The sequence below is a fragment of the Mya arenaria genome, chromosome 5 (assembly GCF_026914265.1).
Source record: "Mya arenaria isolate MELC-2E11 chromosome 5, ASM2691426v1".
Lineage (NCBI taxonomy): Eukaryota > Metazoa > Mollusca > Bivalvia > Myida > Myidae > Mya > Mya arenaria.
In genome coordinates, this window is record NC_069126.1 from 67,171,381 (window position 1) to 67,196,214 (window position 24,834).

At 31.8% G+C, this 24,834-nt stretch overlaps 1 protein-coding gene across 3 annotated transcripts; it reads left to right on the top strand.

The window, feature by feature from the left end:
* Window positions 1–804: 804 nt before the first annotated feature.
* LOC128233759 (uncharacterized) lies at window positions 805–10,879 on the top strand. Of its 3 annotated transcripts, none has more exons than XM_052947603.1 (9): window positions 805–944; window positions 1,495–1,566; window positions 2,294–2,593; window positions 3,467–3,591; window positions 3,816–4,032; window positions 4,244–4,267; window positions 5,434–5,530; window positions 7,661–7,706; window positions 10,295–10,879. In XM_052947603.1, exons 3-8 carry the CDS (start codon window positions 2,521–2,523, stop codon window positions 7,668–7,670), a joined length of 546 nt encoding a protein of 181 aa, XP_052803563.1. In that variant the 5' UTR covers window positions 805–944; window positions 1,495–1,566; window positions 2,294–2,520; the 3' UTR covers window positions 7,671–7,706; window positions 10,295–10,879. The 3 variants fall into 3 exon arrangements, 1 of the variants encoding a protein (XP_052803563.1); XR_008260769.1 differs by having other exon boundaries at window positions 811–1,147; XR_008260770.1 differs by having other exon boundaries at window positions 828–887.
* Window positions 10,880–24,834: the final 13,955 nt, after the last annotated feature.

The following is a 24,834-nucleotide window of genomic DNA, read 5'->3' on the forward strand; positions in this document are numbered from 1 at the left end:
ACTGATAACACGATTATAACCGTGCATTTAATAGCTGAACACGCACAAATATTAAATGATTGTAGAGTGCTTACTGTGATCTAGTATCGTCTCATAAGGTAGACATACTGTGTTTTCTGTATCTTTCTTTCAAATATACTGCAGTATCTTTCTTTAGAATCAGTTTTTTCGACATTTTCTCTTTTCTTTTGGTAAATAGAAACATTTGTATTTATTGTGGAAAAAATTAATTGGAAGTAGGAGTGCATCTTTTACATACCACTGTAAAATGGTTAGTTCTTTCAAGATTATGATTTGATCTTAAAAAGAAGCGTACAAAGGCATGGTTGCTCCTATGAGTGGGTCAATTTTTACCTACTGGCAACCATCCAAATCAGTGCCCGGCCACCGTCCTTACAATATCAGCACCTACCACTGTGAAAGAATGTTAGCTCAAATTCCAATCGTAACACACTTGCCGAATACTTGCCAAAAAAACCCAGATAAAAACATATTAGCAATATATTGGCGTTTCTGAACTGGGTATCTTTGGCTATGTTATTAATTACAAAACAACATTTACAAAGGTTAATACTTTATAATCTGTACCTAAATCTTTTGTCTTCTGGTTTAAATCATTTAAGTTAAATGAGTTACACATGAAAATGCATTATTTTTTTATTGCATCAACCTATAGTGTGCACCTTTAAATATCGCTTACTATAAAAGACATGCTTAAAGTGTCAACAACGCCTGTATAAAACCAATAAATCCCTGAAACATGAGAAGTATTGCATTGATAGGTTATATAAAGATATATTTCTTGTGAAATGATATAAATGACTAAAATTTCATCGATGTTAAAAAGTAAATCTGAATTTTACTGATCCTTTCCGCCGTTCTGTGAGGTATTGAATGAGTGTTGGATTAATTAATATCAAGAACATAATTATAAACGTTTTAAGGTATGTGTCAATAGTTTTAAACTAGTCATTTACAAATCATTACAGAGTTTGTGCTTTTTACAACCGTATCGATTAAAAACTGATAGGAGTGGCGCAAACGTATTTATTTTACAAGATAGAACAAAGCATTTTAACTGTACTCGTATATTGTAAATGGCAATGACACAAAGAAGTTGATAAGTTGTGAAACTTTCGGGTTTATTGTAAGTATGTTTTTGCAATGTAACAAACTCACATTGAAACATTTTTGTGTGTGATATAATCAAAATTATTTTAGCAGTAATTGTCGACATCCAAATGTTTCACTATAGTGTTCATAAATATCTAAAAACAACTAAACCTATTGAATTTTGATGAATTTAAAGCTTGAAATGACAAAATTTTCATTTTGTTGGCAAAAAAAAAATGAGAATGTCTTTTAGAACATGCAACCTAATACTGTTCAAAATATCGCGTCTAATCTCTCCAAAAAGTGAAGCATAATATGTATGCCTGTTTAAGTGCATTTTCATTGATATTTTTTTTACCATGCAAAATATTTTCATTTCAGATACTCAATGCTGGCAAAACGTTGAAATGAATGTGCCTTTTTTATTACTCATGGCGACGTACTTAGCCGAAGGTAACTTATTTGATGGCTACGTATGCCCATTAACCTCTTATTAGGACATAACTTAGTTCATTTGTTATTGGACAAGTGTGTGTTTGTATGCCAATAATGGGTTTAATCACCAAATGAGTCTTCACTCACTTACCCAAACAGTGTCTTGTCGAGCTGTGTTCCTTATTTATTGACTGTCGTATTGTAGCGCTGTGTGTCTTGTTTATACATTGTTGTATTGTAGCGCTGTGTCTCTTGTTTAATGCTTGTTGTCTGGTAGCGCCGTACATTGTGTGGAATGTCTGTTGTCTTGTAGCGCTGTGTCTCTGTTTCGTGTTGTGTTTGACTTCTTCGGCCTTTAAAGACAATATTTGTCAAATGTGAGGCTCGTAAGCATGTTCTTGAACTTTGAATTATTTTAATAAATGATCCATTGTAAACTACTGCATTAATAATGTTTATTTAAGTAAAACGTGACATTCACTAATTTTCATTCATTTGAATGTTTATGCATAATAAGTATTTTTGTTTAATTCATATGCTTTCACATATTATTCAAGTATGTATGTGAATTTCCCTTGAGTTACATTATGTAAATTGCTAGATTAACATAGGTTTGCTTGGTATTAGGAAGTACGTTAATTTTTACTGATGATTTAATTTCAAATCATTTACATTTTATTTTGAGAAAGGTACCAATTGATAGAATAGTGGCATTCGTTACGTTTCCACATGTTCGTTGTTTCAGGGACTGTCAAGATAGCTTTACCTTAAAGTAAACCTCGCACCAATGAGTCATTCACTTTAACCTGCTCCACGACTGAGAAAGAATCTATATCTTGGTTAAAAAATAATGAATTTCTGTCAACATGCCCAACTGCGACCCCTGGCTGCTATCCAAATACTACCAAAGGTTATCAGTTTTCATCAGAAGTTGAATCAAAAACGTTTGATCTCAATATAACAAATGTATCCATGGATTCCTGTGGAGTATTCAAGTGTACGGATATATCTGAACACCAGGATAGCGTGATATTAACAGTTATACGTAAGTAATAATACCAATCTTTAACGTCTTCCTTTAAACAAAAGGTAGCTAATAGTCAAACGTTTAAGAGTTGCATACATATTGAAGGTAAACTTTTTTCCGATTTGATATGGTCAAAGTTATTATATATATGTTACGATGCCTAAATGCTGTCTTAAAGGTATATATAGCATAACCAATATATTTATTCTGTTTTTCAATATCAACATCACCATCGAAGTACGGATAAATACATATATTTCGGTATAAGAAGCCCATTTTGCATCATGGCTTTGTTCTTTTGTTGACATGTATTTTCAATTATGGGAATACAATCAGAAAAGACAAGTTTCCGATATTTTTAAGCGCGTTTGGTTCAAACTGCATTACATGTCTGACTCGTGCAGTTAAACACTATTTGTGATCGAACAAGACTTGTGGTCTCGATTAACACAACAGAAGAAATATGGACCAATCAGTAACATGCCTATTTCATGTTGTTACTAGATTGTGTTTGTCGTGATAGGAAGCTACATTTATGTGTCCTTAAGTTACACGAACTTAATCAATGAAATTTAAATGCATTAATGATCACTTACAGGTTCCATTAAACTTGCGCCTACATTTTTCCTCCTTTAAATTGTGTTGAAGCCAGTCCTATATTTGACATGCTATATTACATTAGAGACTCTTTAATCAGCATATCAAACATTTCAAAATATTGCATTTGAAACTAATTGAAATGTGCAAAACCTAACAATTCAGCATCGTTACCATTGTATTTATTTAAATTATCACTCATACTTATACTATCTGTATCTCAAAACTGATATATCAATTTAAATACGGTTTGATTATAAAATTTTATTATAGTATGGTGTTTTATATTTGCAGACTTCAAAGCAGACAATTCTTCTCTCCACATAACGGAACCAAGTTTGGCTTCGGATGGAAATATAACCGTTATAACAGATTGTTTGTTTCCTAACAGTGTATCTGTTAAATGGTCAACAGTCAAGGTGAATTCATTGGCTATGAAGTAATGCATTGAATAAACGAGAAGTTGTTTTTGCAGGGTGTGTGATCAATCTGATATACGACCACAATTATGTCAAAATCTGATGTAGTTGAAATAGACAAATGATAAAATCACAATCGAAATCTCGAATAAATGTATATGAGCTTTGATGAATCAGAAAATATTAGACATCTGGTATGATTACTATCTTGAAATTTTCCACAGGACGGTGAAGTTATAGCCGATATCGAATCATCAACTTATAGTGTAGAACATTGTTCCACCAGCTGCTCAGGGTCACCTGCGGTTAAAATTCAAACATTTATAGTTCACAACGAAACCAAAGGGAAGTCAATAACTGTTTCATATAACCTTGTTATACAGCATATGGACGTAAAGGAACCAATAATCTGGACCTCAGAGCAAAGATACAAAATCATAGGTAAGAATGTAAGAATAAATAGTAATTGTTCTAACTAAGTGCTGTTGATTACCATGTTTCCATTTAGTAATTATCATTAAAACAAAGATGCTAGTAAAATCAATGTATTTGAAGCAATTGTTGTTTTGTTGTATGTTATTGTGTAAACATCCCATAACAGACAGTACCATACGTTGTTTTATAAGGTGAAATAGAAGTGTTCTTGTTTCAGATACGGATGAACAGACGCCATCAGGTTCGTTGTACAAAAGCATTTTAGTTCACTTTAGCTCTCAACAAAACTAGTATAACATGTCTACCCGACAAACTATATTTGTTTAGCTTAGTTTCATTCTGTTGTAAATGACTTAAGACGTTTTGGGAAATTTGAGCCTGACTGTAACCTCAGCTTGTATTGGCATTCCATTGATTTTGATGCGTATCATACAGGTTTGTTGTAAGGTGTTTTTGCCCCTTTGTCATTTGTAATTTTATCCATGTGCCGCTAATCAAACCATTAGATTATATATACGCCATACCAGTAAACATATTACATATCATCACGTACACGAGTAGATATGGCAAACGTTATAAGATGACTTTTGACAGTCGAATTACCAAGTCTAGGAAGGCCTTATTTCATAACTGTACACTTACAAATACATTCGCCTGGACCTAGTATATGAAAAACACTTAACGGTCTTAATGTATAACCTGTAAGGAGCTCTGACGTCATTGTTTATTTTAATATTACTTCCTAATTTGATTAGCGCAAAATCAATTAACCAATAGAATACAACCTTGTCGGTATCGTTTATTGTTCTATGCAAACGTTTATGTTGATAAGTTGTGGTTAACAATTCTTTAACAATACGCTGTTGTGTAGGTTACAAATTTGTTATCGTAATAAACAATTATTAAAAGTATAACTAAGCAATGCTTGGTCACAATTCTTGTGTTTATGCTGTATGTACGGAGGAGGGCATGCATGCACAGATTACCAAGAAGCGCTAACGCAGGAGGGCACGCATGAACAGTTTCCAAGAAGCGTTAACGTATCAGTGCATGCTTATACAGTTTACAAAAATTCTAGCGCAGAAGGACAAGCACGAACATTTCACAAGAAACGCCGGCGTGTTTTATGGAATTTGGCTTTCCTTCGTTTATACATCATATACCAACAAAAACATGCGACCAATCCTTAGTTGAAAAGGACTTACACAACAATCATAACCAAATTCATTTTATTTTATCCATTATGAGTGTAACTGATTTTGGAACCATTTCCACTAAGATAACTATGACAAGTAACTCGAAATACATATTAGTTTATAGGTCCGTGTTAGATTTACCCGTTGAGTTTAATTTAAAGTTCGCGCTTAACTAGAGAGGTTATACGTGCTTTAATTTTAATAATTTCAGAAACAAAGTTAAGTGCTGGAGCAATTGCTGGTATAGTGATTGGTGTTATCGCTCTATTAGCTCTGTTAGGAGGTGCCGCAATCTTTATATGGTTTAAGTAAGTGCACTTCTTGTTTTGTTTGCGTTAGATATTTTTTTCGTCTTCGTGAAAACTTGCAAGAAAATACAAAAAAACTAAACATATATTGTAATATTATCCCACACAACAGTTATTTATTATTTATAACTGCACGTTTGAGGAAAAACTAATAACATATGTATGATCCACCAGTTTCAAAGCAACGCATTTTTTTAGTGTATCGCAGGTAACGAATTCGACATTATTGTATAAACTGAAACATTGTTTGCAAATTTAACGCCATTTATGCCAAATACAAACATGTAAATTCATATATTTAAATCTGTTAACGTTTATATTGTAAATAGTATTTAATCATTGTTTTCTTTGCTCTTGTTTCGTTTCGGTTTGCTTCTCGTCTGTGTTGTGACAACACTCTCAATTAGTCAATTCATTGATTTCATTCAATCATTAAACTTATGTTTTAAAATCATAACTAGATTTTCATCTCCATATTGTATGTTCTGTGACAAACGATCATTAAACATTTAGAAAGTGAGAATTGTCCATACAAAGACCTTCAACATGATTAAAGTCAAAGTGCCACTTAGGATAATGTAGTTAGAGAAAAATAAAAGTAAGTACATAACTATGATAAGGGGTCATTTAATGTCTGAAAAAATCCCGAGGTGAACACGATATTCTTTATTTAAAAGAAATTTATAAAAAAAAATCAAACGAAATTCCTAACTTGACCATTGACTCACTGTATGTAAATGAGGTAAATCAATGGGAAAAGCATAGAGCTTTGTAAACAGTACCTGAGTAACTGCCGAATTAGACTGGAGAAATAACTAGAGAAATACTGAACCTTTCCAAATATAATTTCACATAAAGAAAACTAAGCTTCTGCTTTTCAAATAAATGTTTTGTATTTTTAAATGGAATATTATGTTGTTTAGTGCAATCGCAGTTTGGTACTTGCTCATGTTTTTGTAAAATTTATTGTATTTTGTGTATGAATATGTACGGTGTTGCAAATCATTAGGAGTGTAATAACTAAATACCAAAAGCTGGAACGCTTCAGCAAATGTTGATATTTGAACAAATATCATATATAAAAACCACATTATTCTTAATGATGTTAATAACGCCTAATTGATTATTTGACATTATCTCGTGATGTTATCAATGTATTGCTCAAAGGTATCGATTACTTAAGTAAATATCTCGATGGACTAGTTGCTCAGCTGTTTAATTACTTGTTCTTGTCTTTACCTTCGTTGTTTCGCACTCCTCTTTAACCAACATACTTTTTTCATGCGCATGTTTCATAACTGCAATGTCGAAATCATATTGTCAAATAATGATAAATTAGTTTTTTTCAGATGCATAACCGGGAAAACTAATTTTCGGCCCCAAATCATGAGGCAGAACTGTGTCAATACTAGTTGTCTTATTACCCAGATTAGTTGAATGAAATTTAGCTTTCAAGATAATTATTCTCAATGAAAATACATGTAAGGATGATTCCTAAAACTTTTTAATGTTATACATATAAATCATTAGTGTATAAAGCCACATATAATTTTTGGGAAGTCAGAAAATCACGTGATATGCAAATTTCGTTATGAAGTTGAACTCGCTAAATTAAGATTATACTTTCAGTTTTGTTGCATTTTATAATTGCGAAAAATGCATTATTTAATCATTTCTTGGGTTAAAAATGTCAAAAAGGTTAAAAGAAGTCATTTTACATACAAAAATAAGTATACATCACATCAACATAATGGGACTTTTAACTCATGGAATTTCACTATTACTGCCTTCTCATTTTGTTTTATTTGAAAGAAATAGAAATTCGATCTCAACATATTGTATTGTTTGCACTATTGTGCTTTCTTGTTATGTATCCTACATCTTTTCGCTGCTTTTTTCTTTCATAATTACCCTCTCAGGCTCAGTGCTTTTCTTTAAGTAACGTATAAATTCTTTGCACAAAGCGCATTGCATGCAATCTAGATTTAAATAATTATATTCAAGAGATCGTTTTGTATTGTCTAGCCGATTGTCAGGAGACATGTTTATTATATAAGAAAATTGTATATTTGATGTAGAAAATATGTAGTCATTATAATGAATCCTCCAAATTTTGTTTCATATACAAAGACGACGATAGAAGAGAAAGGCAAGACGGCGCATATCACTGGATATGGTAAGGCAGATAACAGCTTAAAGTTTGAAAAATAGAACATGTTAGATAAAAAAAAATTGCCGTAGGATTCGGAATGACTGTTGAAAGGTATTGATAAATTATATCGCACGAACTGTACGTCGAATTTTTTTTTCTGCATATTCGATTCATCAAGTTTAAATGTTTCGTATACATAGCCTTAAAACTCAAACTAATAAAAGCCTCTTTTATTCTTTTTTTAAAGTAAACTCAACAATGTTTGCAAACCGATTGTATTTTTATATTGTATATTTAAACTAAAGACTGAGTCCAAATGTTGCACACGACAAGGCATACATTTGGCAGAATAGGAAATAGGATATATTCTAAATTAAATTAACGAATACGATAATGCTGTAAGGTCTAAAAGGAATTTAATATCATTTTTCAATCCAGATATATTTTAAAACCTACTCGTCTGTTATGTTTTATGATCTGAACATATCAGGCTGTGTTTATTTCATCAAACGAAGCGATTGTTTGTGTTTGTGTTTATATGTTGTGATATTTCTAGAAAGAAACGACCTCGCATTTCCATTTCGTAATCAATCATATATTTATTTTGGGCAAAACACTATTATAGCTTCGCCAGAACTGTCGAGTTAATGCTTTAAAATGTCAAAAACAATAATAAGTACATACACTTTTACTAAAAAAAGGGTTTTTTAACTTTAAGACTTTCATAGTAAAACATTAGTGACACTATGACCATCTGTAAATATACCATTTTCTAATCAATATGATAAAGTACTTATGTCCGTCACACAGCGAATGTTCATTACCCTACTTGAAAACTGACCATATTCTTATCGTAAAACACTGTGTGCCTATATGTTAGCATACGACCTACATTTACAGCCAGTGAAGTTGCAGAGAGGCAATCATTAAGTTCTAGGGTTAATCATTAAGAATTTCTACTTTTGCGGTTGTTTAAAGGTCCGCCCACTGCCTCTCATTCGATACACAATCCCTACGTCGAATTGTGTGTTGATAATGTGTAATGAGGTTGTATTCTAAGCCAGTAAGATGACCTGAATTAAAAACTTAATCATTAAGAAAGGGCTTTTATAATTTAGTTTTCAAGTAAAAATACATTAAAAAGGTGAATGAACAAATATAACACGTGCAATGTATGAACACTTTCCTAAGAAAGTGTTACAAATTCTAGTAAGATAATGCCTTTAATGAGAATGATTCAATGGTTTAGGTCGCTCAAATTCCTTGAATCAGATGTGTCGCCTACCGGGAGCGCCTATCATGATTGTACAATCAAATTAAGTTCATGACAATGGCGAATGGATGCATTCAATATAAACGCTATACTATGTTATAACATAGATTAAAAAAGTAAAATAAGACTTTAATTCGAATATTGCAACATTTACCGCCTCACTTTTCCAGAAAAGCATTGACAATTAAAAAGAAAAGCATTTGAAAGATAGTTGTTTAGCCTTTGTATGGTAATTTGCTTGACCAAACATTCAATGTATCGAATCATGGCCCTAACTGTATGGCTTTGCCTACTGAAATTAATATATATATGATTTGATGAAGGTTTGACAACTCCAAGGTCCGTAACTTTGGAATAATATATATATATGCAGATATATAAAACAACTGATGTTTTAAATCTAGCACGATTAAGATGAGAATTAAAGTTGCATTTCTTAAAAACCGTTTATTGTTTTTAAGCACTGTTTTCACAAAAGAGTTCATGCATCGAAATTATTAAAAGCATTTGCAAGTAATTGTCAATTAATTCTGTTTTATAAGTGATAAATTATAAGGTATGTTTTTGGACAAGGGGTGAAAACTGCCTCGTAAACCTTCTTATAACACACAAAGTTATATAAAACAATAACTGTTTTCATTATCTTTGACTGAACTGTCAGCTATGTTTGCAAGTAAGCATACAGTGTAAATCGTATACGCATCTCCGTAGTTATTGGTACTCATTAGAATCACGGCTCCAATTTCCCTAAAGTTCTTAAGCGTACTTAGTTTAAGTAGCTAGTTTAACTAAGCCAGAATTCTTATTTTATCAAGATTTTACTACATAAAATATAGTTAATTGTGATAATTCATGAAGAAAATTTTCTTAAAAAGTCATAAAACTCTACATATCAAAATATATCAAAACAAAAATAGTGAGCTTAGCTTCTTAAATGCTTCGAGAACCTTGAGATAATTTTCTGTTAAATGATTTAGTCGGACATAAGAAACACTGCTTAATTGCAGATACACTTGCAGATCCTGGTTTTATCAAGAGACTGAACATAATGAACAACAGTGTTGATTGTATGCCAAGACTCACGAGACTTCAAAGAAGGATAACGTTTTTTTATGAATCCGTAATTTATGTTTCTCTTCATGTCTTTTGGCTAATTACATTACGAAAACTGCAGAGCAAATGTTCGGATACATTAACAGTTAACATTTGACTGAATGGGTAACATAAAGAACCATACATATGGGATAGACAAAGTATCCATATTTATTATTTCACTCTAGCTTAGTAGAAATATCTGCATGTATGTATTTTTCATTTTGCTATGATTATGTTTTTGTAGGATCGGTATCCGAGATCATACATACCATCGATGGACAATGCTCGAGACTGGTCTAAAGAGGGTTGGTAAAGTAGCTGTACAGACGAGTATAGTTAAACACCACTGAACTCTCGACTTGGACGGAATACCATTTAGTGAAATTAAAGTAAAAAAGGGTGAACTGCCAAAAACTGTTAGTTATGCTCAGGCTTTTTATTTCTTTGATAAAATGTTTTATGTGTTTCTCTTACTGAAAAAAGCGAATCATAAGATCACAACTTTAAGGTTGTGAATTTTATGGCATCATAATCAACTTATTGAACACTGATTGAAACATTATTAGGGGTGTGAGGAAGGCCCCCCAAAATACAACCGCGCTTAGAAATGGTTTATTTTCACTTAAAATGTTTTTTACCAATGTCATTAATAATTGTTATCGAAAGAAACATTTTAAAGGGACACTCAATATTTATAGACGCATACGTTTAACTCCATTTACATGTGCATCTAACAGCTGTACAGAACAACAACAACAACAAAAAAACAACAACAATAACTTAATTTGGAAACCTAATGGCTGACTAAAACATTAAATATGTAAGTTGGTCTCATAGTAAGTTATTTGCGGTACACAGAAGATTATTATAGTGTGTCATGAATATGAAGGAATGTCCTTATTTGTGGCGACTTTACTTTAAACTACCTTTAGATTATGACAACACTTAAGCTGTGACAATGTTGTGACTGCAACAAATTTTGATTAATATAAAGGCTTTTAAACTAGGTTTATAAAAGCCATTTATGGTTACTTCTCAATTCTGTAATTGTGTACTTTTATTGCTAGTATAACCTTTTCTTGCTATCTCATACTTACACATATCGACTATCCTTGTAACTTTGTGATTATCTTTCTGCTTGCTATAATATGTTTTTTTTAAACTAACTATATTATCAAAACAGATACCGGTTAAACCAAGACATTTTATGAACTGTGCTAATCACCATGACGATACAGAATAAGCCGTTTATGTCTTTCGTGATCAATCAATCATTGCTATATATACCTATTTTGAAAGTTTGAAGTCATATTTCACAGACTGTGTGATAACTTTCTAAACGTTAAACCTTTACAGGACTATTAGGTCAAAACATTTAGTTGGGAAAATATCAATTGAAATTAAATCCATATGTATTGCCCAAACTTTGTGCCATTATTTACACTGAAGTATGTGTTATTGAACAAAGGGACATTAATACGATATCCTCATAGTTGGCTGTTTTTAGAAACAAAACAATATGACATAATGAGTTGTCTCTCCTTTTGAATAGTAATCGGCTAAATCTATGTTGACTGGTGCAACTAACATTACTGTCTAAAGCTAAAGTTATTTTTATAGTATTTTTAAAACGTGAATAGTCAAGATGCTCATTCTTCTTAAACGCGCATTTTAAGGAATACATATAAACAGTAACCAAATTAATACATACTGTGTATAACAATGTACCTATATTTATAAAATGGATTTATAGGTAATATTTAGTTTACAGTGTTTTAACTCGTGGAATAACTAAAATAAGCATAACACAAAAAAGGATAGTATATAATAGTGCAAATAAATTATGGTGTGTAATGCGGGGGAGGAGGGCACACACGATTCCCAAACCTGGAACAATGGTCCTAATCACAGGGGTCGGGGTTGTTTCAGAAAGATATACAAAATGAACACATGAATTGGGGTTCAAGTTTAAGCATCAATGGTTTAGGCCCTTTCAATGCGCCATTGTAACGTCAATCGTGTCCGTATTAAAATGTTATGCACTGACTGCTCCTCAACGGTAACAACATATTAAACTTGTGTATAAAACTAAGGCAAATTAAATATGCTGTCAAATATTCGTAAATTTTGTCCATTTACCCTTTTGACTTTGAAATCTACGCCAATCCGCAATATCACACTAGGTACACCAAGTACTTAAGCACGATTTAACAATGTCCCATGTTAATGCATGATGAATGCCGCGTCTGCTTAAAAGAAAAGAAATTTTCTATGCGCACCTGTTTTTTATTTTTCTTGCGGGGTACAAGCGATTCTGGTCGCATCCTCACTTTAGATGAAACATTCCTTCGAGCCGGAAGATAAACGCTCGTCAATTGTGTGGAAACTGCATGGCATCCATCCACCGAAAATGGCTAAGATTACCAAATACATGTGAAAAGTCATGTTCATCAGATGCATTTATGGACAGGCAGGGCGGACGGTTAATGCAGAATGTAAAACATACTTTATGTTTATTAAAGTATATGATAAAATGCAATGTCTTTCCTCTCATTTCAAATCATAATTAAACAATAATGGGTTAATGATACAAACTGTTCTAAATTCGTAAATAATAGAAAAATAAGCATTATATCAATTGTGCCTTCAGGCTGTTTGTCCTGACCTGCTTCATGCGCTGAGAAAAAAGCGTCCGCATCCGATTGACGACTTAGAAGATAGCATCTTGCATTAATACAACGCGCGCAGTCATAGAACTGACCATGGGCAAATGAAATTGATGTGCTTGAAATTCAAGCATTCAATTCAAGTTGAACGCGCATTAGACTTCGCGCATTTCTCGAAATTGAAACCTCAGCTGTGTCGGCGGTGGTTTCAGGGCACAACAACATGAAATACAAAGTAAGAGTCATTAATACGACTCTAAACTGACACTGTACTGTTCAGCAAATAGATAAAACGCCATGAAAAGTGCATTGCGCATCGTGAGAAGTATTTCGAGAAAGGGTGAGTGACTTTATATTTTTAAAATGCGTACTTAACACTTCTCGGTCGAGGTATTTTTCTAAAATTGTATCTTTATGTGTATAAATGATGGTATTCAAGAGAGTATAGATTGAATTTAATTATGCGCATTTGTTTTGGTTTGCCCGTTCATAATGAACGATTTACTGGGACAGACCTCGTATATGCATATATTATATAATAAATATATGCATATGTGTATACGACATAAGAATCTCAAAATAGGTACATGTAGCAATGTTTGATTACGAAAGGTTTGTTCTGTATAATCTTGGTGATTAGCACAGTTCATATAATTATATTTAGTTCTGGTTTAACCATAATTTATTTTGATAATACATAGTTCAATACACGTATAAATTTAAGTAGAAAGGTAATTACAAAGTTATCAGGATAGTCGACATTTGTTAGTATGAAATAGCAGTTCTACAAGCATTTAAGGTACACATTTACATAATTGAAAAGTAAGCATAAATGCTTGTTCAGTATTTCAACTTGTATATCATTAGAAGAATTAACATAAGGTGTGAAATACCAGAATTGACATGTTGACGTATTTGATTACTTCAAGACAACATTATTCACGCGTGTGTCGCTTAGGATCGGTCTTCTTCACAAGTGCTGCTACATAACATTATTTGAAACCTTGCACTAGATTGTATTACTACAAATGTTGAATGAAATATCAGCGTTTAGTGTTTTACAACATATACTGACATGTCTTAAATATTGCAGATATTCCCCTAAAATGTTTAATACATTAGTTGATTTCGATTTAAGTAAGAACTATTTGCTTCCGGAGACCAACATAGCCGTGTCAGATGCATAGCAATGCTTACAATTTTCTAAGCTTTATTTTAGACGCATTATGAAGTGATTATGTTCTAAAACGTAATACTTACAACGAAACGCAACTCATGAGGGTATATGTTTGGTTTCTAAATATAGACAAATACCAAGATTCTGTATTATTCTCCCTTTGTTATATAATACACAATGCAGATAAATGCATTGCGCTAGTTGACTTAATAAATACAGGCTAAGCTTAATACTTCTTTGAGGAAGACTGTATGACCATTGTTTATGTTAAGGATAGCCCAGAACTCAGTTTGTTTTTTATCTCAACAAACTATGTTCTTTTTTGTAAAGTGAAACCCCAATGATTACAAAAGAAGGATAAAGTTGACATCGAAATATCGTTATTGATTTGTAACTAGTAAATTTTAAAAAAAACAAAAACATATTCGGTACTATTCAATGTATAATTCTTCACTTAAAATATATCATCAAAATACCACAAAACGTTGTTAATTTGGTTCCTGAGCCATTTCGACGCACTCTTTGTGATTGGATGCAAGCGGATATTATTGACTGCTTAACACTGCACCATGTAGATGAGAATTTTGAATATTATTAGCTGATACACTCTGGACCAACTAGCTCCAAAGTGTGAGTTTTATTATGGGCCTTTCACAGTACACAAGCCATTTAAAGGACGAAACTTAAAATGTTAAAAAACGTTTTGATTTAGTTTCGAGGTTCAATATTTAGCAAGCATAATCCCAGTCAAATAACAGGATTTTTCCCCGACATATACCAAATATTATGCAAATACAATATTTTGGTTTATGTAAACCAATATCTAGAAAATTGCACGTTTCCAGAAATGTGTACGTGGAAAAACATAGTTAAGAAATCTATTTACGAAATTGCTAACGCAGAATATCAATTAAGGCTATTGAGTGAAGACAGTTTGCGTAGTTTTCTGTCTATAGATAATGAAATATCACCGTGTATTATATACAGGTTCAGTCAAATATATCGCAAGCAACTCAAATATTGCAGGACGGTGGCTCTAGCTCAAGTAAAATTTTCAGCAGACCCCGTTACTAAGTGCACACTATGTTCTGATCAAACGTATTTCATTTCAGAACATATTTTGTTTTTTGGTCGTTCGAACGATACTACTAGGCAGTGCCTTTGGCGAAAATTAAGTTTATTGTTCACATCAAAACAGTATGACGAATTTTGTCAAATGCATTATTCAGAACATTTATTAGAAATGATGTCCGGTTTCCGATCTTTTACCCTCAGCGACCACAGTCGAGTCTTGTTCATTTTGGTTGTTTTTGTAAAAGTAACTATCTATTTCACTGTGTTTACTTTACTTATAAATAACAATCCTTTATCATTGTCATATCTATATCTAAAATGCAGGACCATGTTTAATGTAGGGACATGTCATTTAATTCCCATTCTTTGTATTGTTGTGTACCCTGAAATTGATGTCATGCATATCATTTTCCTATTCTTTTCTATGTAATGATTATATCAACTGTATATTCATGTATTGTATATTATAAATATGTAATGCTCTCCATTGTTGGAAGAATATAAGAACCTATCTATCATATGTTTTCCAATTAATAACATTTACATTTTGTTCCGGTTTAATCTTAAAGAAAACTGTATTTTAAATTGTGAATGGAGGGCTAGAAGTCTATCAAACCGTATACTTCAAGAAATACTGCCGTGTAGGTAAAAGCATCGGCTTGTTATGTTATTAAAAGTAAACATATGAACAGACTATTCATTATGGCATCAAACTTTATTGTTTTGTTAAGGCGCTTTACAGGCTAATGATAACAAGATAACTCAAAACGAGAACATCAAGAAATAATTTAGAAAATTATGTTTGCATGTAAAGTAAAATGTATACGAGAAAATAATTATGTTATGTTCGAATATAAACAAATAAAATAACTGAAACTATACAGACAACGTAGTGAGTTCGTTTGAAAAACAAACCGGCTTTTCTGTAGCCAAGATGTAAACTGTTCTTCAAAGTTCTTCGTCAGTAGGTTTTGTCCGTTTTTTGACGAACACCTTGTGTTTGAATACAAACGAATTATCGAAAAGAAATCTGGCTCAACTTTAACAAGTAGCTTAGGATTTGAAATTTCATGAACTCTCGAAAGGATTGTAAATTGAAATAAAAAATGTTCTCATTTAACATGATAGGTTTTTTTTTTGGAAAACTTCAGCACTCAAAACTGAAATTAAACTTAAATCTACCGGCATTTCTAGAACATATGATGGTTTAGATTCCATTGTATGGGAAAGTGTATTGTAATGATCTGCCTGGTCTGGACTGTTGTGACTGATACACTAGTTGTCAACGAAACCCTTATCCCATCAAACATAAAACTAAAATAATGTAGACGTTTAGACCAAACCTTGTGTGATCTTGCTTAATGGCGTAGATATCAATAGCAAAGGGGTAAATGGGCAAACTTTACAAAAAATGATAGACAGCATATGCAATTTGCATCAGTAATATACCCTAATATATTGTTACCGACGTTAATGAGTAACTTTTAGATACATACGAGATTGACTTTACAATTACGCCTTGGGAGGGCTGAAACTATTGGTGCTATAATTAGACACCCAATCCATTTTTTCGTTCTGTTTAAACAAACCTGACCCCCGTAATTTAGACATGATTTACCAGGTTTGGGATTTAGTGTGTGCCCCTCAACCATACAAAACACAATAAGATTGTTTTGCGCTATGATTTACTATCCTATTTGTTTTACTCATTTTGTAGATTTCCACGAGTTACAATAATGTAGACTAAATATTAGTTATAACACCAGTGTATCAGCATAGGTACATTGTGTTATACAGTATGCTTTTATTTGGATACTGAATATACCTTATCCTCTAAAACAGTCATGTATGAGCAAAATTAGAATCGTGTTTTTTCACGTAACAAATAAAAGCTTTGAAAATAATTCTAGATTTCGACAGGGTTATGTCAGTTGCACCAGTCAACAGAGATTTAGCGAATTACCTCTATTCACAAAGAGAGACAACTCCTAATGGCATATTGTTTTGTGTCTAAAAATAGTCAAATACCAGGATTGCGTATTAACTTCCCTTTGTTCAATAACACATGAGTCAATGTAAAGAATGGCAGTTCATAAAATGTACTTAGTTTCAAATGTATATATATATTATAGTTCTAACATCAATTAATAGTTAATGGCTTTTGCATGTAGGAGTCTACTGTTGGTGGTGATAGAACCTGTGTACTAGATCACAACCTCAAACTTGGCCAGATATTTATCAAAATTTGTTGCAAACTCTTACTTTTTGCAAATATATGAGAGTCTCTAAAGTGGGAGGGCAGTCGAAGAATTTTGTATTTAGTATATTCATTACCCTTATAAATTTCCCGAGATTACTTTGAAATCATGCATACAGCCGTCCAATCACACCAAGAAGCTTTATTGGCTTGACAGAAGCAAGACATTGAATAACCTTAACAATATTTTCCATTCTGTCAGTATATATTTTGTTTTGTGCATAATTATTATCTTGATTTTTTGGGTAAAATATGATTTCTAATTAGCTTGGACCTTAAATATGTTCATATGAAATCTCGAAGACACTGTGATGAAATAAAATATGTTCACTGGCGGTAACCAATGTAGGTTATTATTTTTCAATGATCACAATATTCACACTTGACAAATGTATCATATGTGTATGACTAAAATATTAATAACAATGTAATTAAATTTTCACAGAAAATGTGACATATGTGACTGTGTTGTGTATAATTCGAGATAACATTCTTTAGGAGCCTTTTTTAACAGGTGGTGCTACATAACTTTATTTGATACTTTGTACTACATGTATCAGTACTAAAGGTAAATGAAGAATCAGCGTTAAGTGTTTTAGAACATACACCAACATGTATTATACATAGCATATATTATTCCAAATTGTTTTATACTTGAGTCGATTTCGATTCCCAATTCAGGTAGGAACTTGTTGCTTCCGAAATCCAACAACAAAGCCATGTCAGATACATAGCAATGCTTACAGGTTTTTAAGCTATATTTTAGGTGCATTTTTAAGTGATTTTGTTCTGAGACGTACTACTTAAAAGGAAACACAACTCATTAGGGCATAATGTTTGGTTACTAAATATAGACACATCCAAAGATTCTGTATTATTCTCCCTTTATGTAATAATACATGCAGTTTAACCCATTGCGCTAGTCTAATTAATAAATATGTGTTAAGCTTTAAACTTTCAATGTATAATTCTACACTAAAATGTATCATCAAAATACGACAAGTCGTTGTTAATTGGATTTCTGGGCTATTTAAGGCGTACTCTTTGTGACTGAATGCAAGCGGATATTATTAACTGCTAAACACTGAAACATTTAGTTTAGGATTTTGAAAATTATTAACTTATAACAGTACACAAGTCATATGAAGAACAAAACTTAAAATGTTTAAAAAAACCCCCAGTTTTTATTAAGTTTTAAGGTTCAATATTTAGCAAGCATAATTCATATATCATCATATGTAGCTATGGTTAGGAGTTGAACAAATTTTACGAAAGGAGATTTCATATGATTTCCAATAAAAAAACATTTACATTTTTCCCGTTTACTCTTTAAGGACAATGTGTTTTAAGGCCCTGCTTGGCTTGGCCAATTGTGGATAGAGATCTAGAGGTCTAGCAGACCGTAAACTTCAAGAAATACTGTCGTGTAGGTAAAAGCAAAGTGTGATGTAGTTAAACGGCATAAATATCAACAGCAAACAATAAATGTAAGAATAATTTAAAGATACATAACAAAATATGCAATTTGTGTCAACAATGTTAAATAATATGTGGATACGGACGAGGAGTGGTCAGAAAAAAACTTGGGTTTTATGACGAAAACTGCAGTCGTCAGTTTAAACACATATGATATCGCATTAACAAAAACTTATTTGAAAGGCTATTGTTGCGAGCATTTGAATCCCAATCCATTTGTTCTTTTTGTATTATTTGTCTATATATTAATGTTTAATGTATATGTTTAAACAACATGCTCAAACTAAGAGTTGATTCCCGATAGAAGGGATTTTGAAAGGTCCGAGCGACTGTCTTGGCCGGATTGTTTAAGAGACAGTCTGAATTTTGCTAAATCAAATGTACAGTATAAGTGTCCTTTTATGCAATATTACATTTTGCAGAGTAAAAATATGTTAAAAAGTGAGGTAATAAATATGTGTTAGCATCTTATTGATTGGTGTATAATTAAAGAACTTTCTTGTTATAAAGCAATCATTTGTTGTATTTTTCCTCACAATGTCTTTAATGATATTAACATGATAACATAAACAGTTTGTCAAAATTGACATAAACCTCAATATCTATATATGTATCCATTTCTAATGTGGAAATCGATGAATTGTTTTTCGGGATGATTTCAACAGTAAATGCAATGTACATACATGTAAATGTAACAGACAATACAACTTAAAAGACGCATAGTTAAACGAATGTTATTACGGTGAATTTGTTTATGCAATAAGGGAATTCCTAAACAAGTTAATATCCCCATCCCCTGAACTTCCGTTTTCACTGTTCGTTTAAAGGCGATAACGAAACATTTGTTGATATCTAGGGCAATATTTTCACTTTAATAACACACATTTAACAACATACCCTTCACAACTTGTGAATAATAATACTATTCATTTTGTCACATTTTCAATTGTAAAATGTATTAATGTCTCAAAAGTGAATTATTAATAAAACCACTTTTGCGCAGAATATGTGAAATATGCGTCTTTGTTTAGTGGTAAATAAGATCCCTACTTTACATCGTTGACGAATCAGATCCCCTTCTTGATAGTTGATCCTGCATTACTTATTATATATATAACCTCGCACTTGTATAAATGAAAAAAGCAATCGGTGTTTAATGTCATACAACTTGAAGTTTATATAACAATACTTCTCCAAAACCTTAAGTATATAAGTAGATTTCGATTGCCAATTCAGACAATCGACAATTCAGACAATTGGTAGTAGTAGTAGTAGTAGTAGTAGTAGAGGTAGTAGTAGTATTGGTAGTGGTAGTGGTAGTGGTAGTGGTAGTGGTAGTAGTAGTAGTAGTAGTAGTAGTAGTAGTAGTAGTAGTAGTAGTAGTAGTAGTAGTAGTAGTAGTAGTAGTAGTAGTAGTAGTAGTAGTAGTAGTAGCAGCAGTAGCAGCAGCAGCAGCAGCAGCAGCAGCAGCAGCAGCAGCAGTAGTAGTAGTAGTAGTAACAAGACATTTAAGTGTATGTTCAGCGTGCGCTATTATGCTTATTTCTTCTTTAGATTAAAACCGGAAAAAAACAATAATTCATGTGTTTGAATGTGCGAAAATACAGCAATAAATACTGACTGACAGCTGAGCAAAAAACAAATCTCCTTAAGTTAAATCGACTGTTTAAAGAGATAACTATCTTCCTCATAAATTAAATCTGCCATACGAACAGATCAAGTCACGGATATACATAACAAAACGGGCGACACATAATACTTTAATGGAAGGGTAATCATTTAAACTGATTTCAGTTTTGTTAAATGTTATATTTCTGTTTGGTTGTTAACTTTAGCACGTTAAGTATCTTTTCAAAAAGGTGTTTAATTTAAAATCACTTTGCATTACTTTACTTTCACTTTAATTTAAAAGCACTTTGAGTATTCATAACCGTAATAAATGTCATTTATACAACGACCAATACAGTCGTTTCATCACGCAATATTTATAACATGCAGTACTTGCAAACGTTGTCGGATATAAACTTGTCCTCACTTAATGATTGCATTACCATCGTCTACAAACAATTGCAAATACTGTATTATTATTAATTTCTTTAAGATTTATATATTTATCAAGTACTCTGTCAATGGCTAGCGTACATGTGGTGCAACGTTTTAAAAATATAACCTCATTTCTTTTGTTCTGAACGCTTTTCCTGCTCTTAAGGTATTCAAATCCTACTTGATGACAAATCATCATCATCAACATCTGCAAAATTGTGTTCAAATAATATCTCTATATTTTATGTGCGTTTTTGTTCTGAGACGTTCTACTTGCAAGGAAACATAACTCATTAGGGCATAATGTTTGGTTACTAAATATAGACACACTCAAAGATTCTGTATTATTCTCCCTTTGTGTTATAATACATGCAGTTAAACTCATTGCGCTAGTTGAATTAATAAACATGGGTTAAGTTTCAAACTTTCGGTGTATAATTCTACACTAAAATGTATCATCAAACTACCACAAGTCGTTGTTAATTGTGTTCCTGAGCCATTTCGGCACACTCTTTGTGATTGGATGCTTAAGATTTTGAATATTATTAATATCTGATAAACAGTAGACCAAGTAGCTTTAAAAGTTAAAAAATATCAACAGTTTTTATATAGTTTTGAGGTTCAATATTTAGCATGCATAATTCACATATCCGTTGCAACATATGTAGCTATGGTTAGGAGTTAAGCAAATTTTACGAAAGGAGATTTCATATGATTTTTCAATAAAAAACACATTTACATTTTTTGCAGTAGCGGTAGCGGTAGCGGTATAGTAGTAGTAGTAGTAGTAGTAGTAGAAGCAGTAGCAGTAGCAGTAGCAGTAGCAGTAGCAGTAGCAGTAGCAGTAGCAGTAGCAGAAGTAGTAGTAGTGGTAGTGGTAGTAGTAGTAGTAGTAGTAGTAGTAGTAGTAGTAGTAGTAGTAGTAGTAGTAGTAGTAGTAGTAGTAGTAGAAGTAGAAGCAGTAGCAGCAGTAGCAGCAGTAGCAGCAGTAGCAGCAGTAGCAGCAGTAGTAGTAGTAGTGGTAGTAGTAGTAGTAGTAGTAGAAGCAGCAGCAGCAGCAGCAGCAGCAGCAGCAGAAGCAGCAGCAGCAGCAACAGCAGCAGCAGCAGCAGCAGCAGTAGTAGTAGTAGTAGAAGTAGTAGTAGTAGTAGTAGAAGTAGTAGAAGTAGTAGCAGCAGCAGCAGCAGCCGAAGGAGCAGCAGCAGCAGTAGCAGCAGCATCAGAAGCAGCAGTAGCAGTAGCAGTTTCTTTAGCAGTAGTAGTAGTAGAAGTAGTAGTAGTAGAGTTTTATCATTATTATTATTAGTATATCTTAAGCAGTAGTAGTAGTAGTAGAAGTAGTAGTAGTAGTAGAGTTTTATCATTATTATTATTTTTATAATTATTATTATTTATTATTATTATTATTATTATTATTATTATTATTATTATTATTATTATTTTATTATTATTATTATTATTATTATAATAATTATTATTATTATTATTATTATTATTATTATTATTATTATTATTATTATTATTATTTTATTATTATTATTTTATTATTAATATTATTATTATTATTATTATTATTATTATTATTATTATTATTATTATTATTATTATCATTATTATTATTATTATTATTATTATTATTATTATTATTATTATTATTATTATTATTATTATGTTTTGATTAATTTAACAATCAGTCACTTGCATACATAAGTTTAATAGTAGATAGTAGCATTCTTCAATTGAATCATTAGTCATTATCACACATTAGTTTAACTTTAAGTCGTTAGCATACATTCGTTTTACTATCAGTCATTAGAAGAAATCAGTTTAACTAATTCAGTCATTAACATCCACTGTCATTGACGTACATATGTTTAACTATCAGTCATTAGCATACATTAGTTTAACTAACTCAGTCCTTGTCATACATTAGTTTAACTTTCAGGCAGTGGCATACACCAGTTTAACTAACTCTGTCATTGGCATACATTCGTTTAACTAACTCAGTCATTGGCATACAACAGTTTAACTAACTCAGTCATTGGCAAACATCAGTTTTACTAACTCAGTCATTGACTTACATCAGTTTAACTATCACTCATTAGCATACATCAGTTTAACTAACTCAGTCATTGGCATACATCAGTCTAACTATCAGTCATTAGCATACATTAGTTTGACTAACTCAGTCATTGGCATACATCAGTTTAACTAACTCAGTCATTGACATACATCAGTTTAACTAACTCATTCATAGACTTACATTAGTTTAACTAACTCAGTCATAAGCATACATTAGTTTGACTAACTCAGTCATTGGCATACATAAGTTTGACTAACTCAGTCATTGACATACATCAGTTTAACTATCAGTCATTAGCATACATTAGTTTGACTAACTCAGTCATTGACATACATCAGTCTAACTATCAGTCATTAGCATACATTAGTTTGACTAACTCAGTCATTGACATACATCAGTCTAACTATGAGTCATTGGCATACATTAGTTTGACTAACTCAGTCATTGGCATACATTAAGTTGACTAACTCAGTCATTGACATACATCAGTTTAACTATCAGTCATTGGCATACATTAGTTTGACTAACTCAGTCATTGACATACATCAGTTTAACTATCAGTCATTAGCATACATTAGTTTGACCAAATCAGTCATTGACATACATCAGTTTAACTAACTCAGTCATATACTTACATTATTTTAACTAACTCAGTTATTAGCATACATTAGTTTGACTAACTCAGTCATTAGCATACATTAGTTTGACTAACTCAGTCATTGGCATACATTAGTTTAACTAACTCAGTCATTGGCATACATCAGTTTAACTAACTTAGTAATTGACATACATCAGTTTAACTAATTCAGTCATTGACTTACATTAGTTTAACTAACTCAGTCATTGGCATACATTAGTTTAACTTTTAGTCATTAGTATACATCAGCTTAACTAACTCAGTCATTGGCATAGATTAGTTTAACTTTCAGTCATTGGGATACATCAGTTTAACTTACTCAGTCATTGGAATACATCAGTTTAACTAACTCAGTCAATGACATACATAAGTTAAACTATTTGTCAGTTTGCATACACTATTTTAACTAACAGTCACTAGAATAAATTATTTTAATTAATTCAATCATAAGCATACACTAGTTTATTTATCAATTCTGAGTTTAAATTAGTTTAATTTCAGTCCTTAGCAATCATTAATTTAATTATCAGTAATTAGTATATATTAGTTTAACTATGAGATGTTAGAATACACTAGTCATAAGCATACATAAGTTTTACCATCAATCCTTAGCAAACATTAGTTTCATTAAAATCAACAGAATACATTCGTGAAGCCTTTAGACACTAGCATAAATTAAACATCAGTCGTTTGCATACATTTGGTTACATGTCATCGGATTACATTAGTTTAACGTTTAGTTAAAACATCATTGAATCGTGACTACAAGCAAACAAACATTGCACAGAAATATAATAAGTTGAATTTTACATCCCGCAGTGATAGTACATGTTGTATTGCGATTAGGTAAGGTCCATGCAAATAAATACGTTTCTTGGTTTGCATCACATGAACAATTTATAATTAACATTGACATAATTCTATTTATTTCAGAAGATAAAATGTTACATAATTTGTTGACGCCATCGGATTTGTTTAAGAAGTAGAAATATAGTCGTTACACTTTTTTCCCGATTCTAACTCTATGCTTGTAAAAACTAGGTTCTAAAGACATTGCATATAAGTGTGCAGCAATGTAATGTCTGAAACGAATGTTTGCGATAACGTGATATTGACGGTAAAATAGTTGAAAGGAAAAAACTAGCTATGCGGTCAAATAAACGTACACCAAATATATTTCTAACGTTTGACCTTACTTTTTGTGTTTTTAGTGTGAACAATAATTTCTACGCCAAAAATTGTACAACCTTTTCGATGAAGTATGAAGTTTTATCAGTGAAATAACAACAGTAAAAAATATATTTGTTATTTTCACTTTAAACTAAGGAGTGAAAATATGAACTTCCAGAACTATTTTTAAAATCCATTGTA

Coding starts and splice junctions, on each gene's coding strand:
- LOC128233759 (XM_052947603.1), top strand. CDS start 2,521: ATGGATTCCTGTGGAGTATTCAAGTGTACGGATATATCTGAACACCAG. Junction 2,594..3,466: donor CGTGATATTAACAGTTATAC/GTAAGTAATAAT, acceptor TTATATTTGCAG/ACTTCAAAGCAGACAATTCT. Junction 3,592..3,815: donor TTAAATGGTCAACAGTCAAG/GTGAATTCATTG, acceptor AATTTTCCACAG/GACGGTGAAGTTATAGCCGA.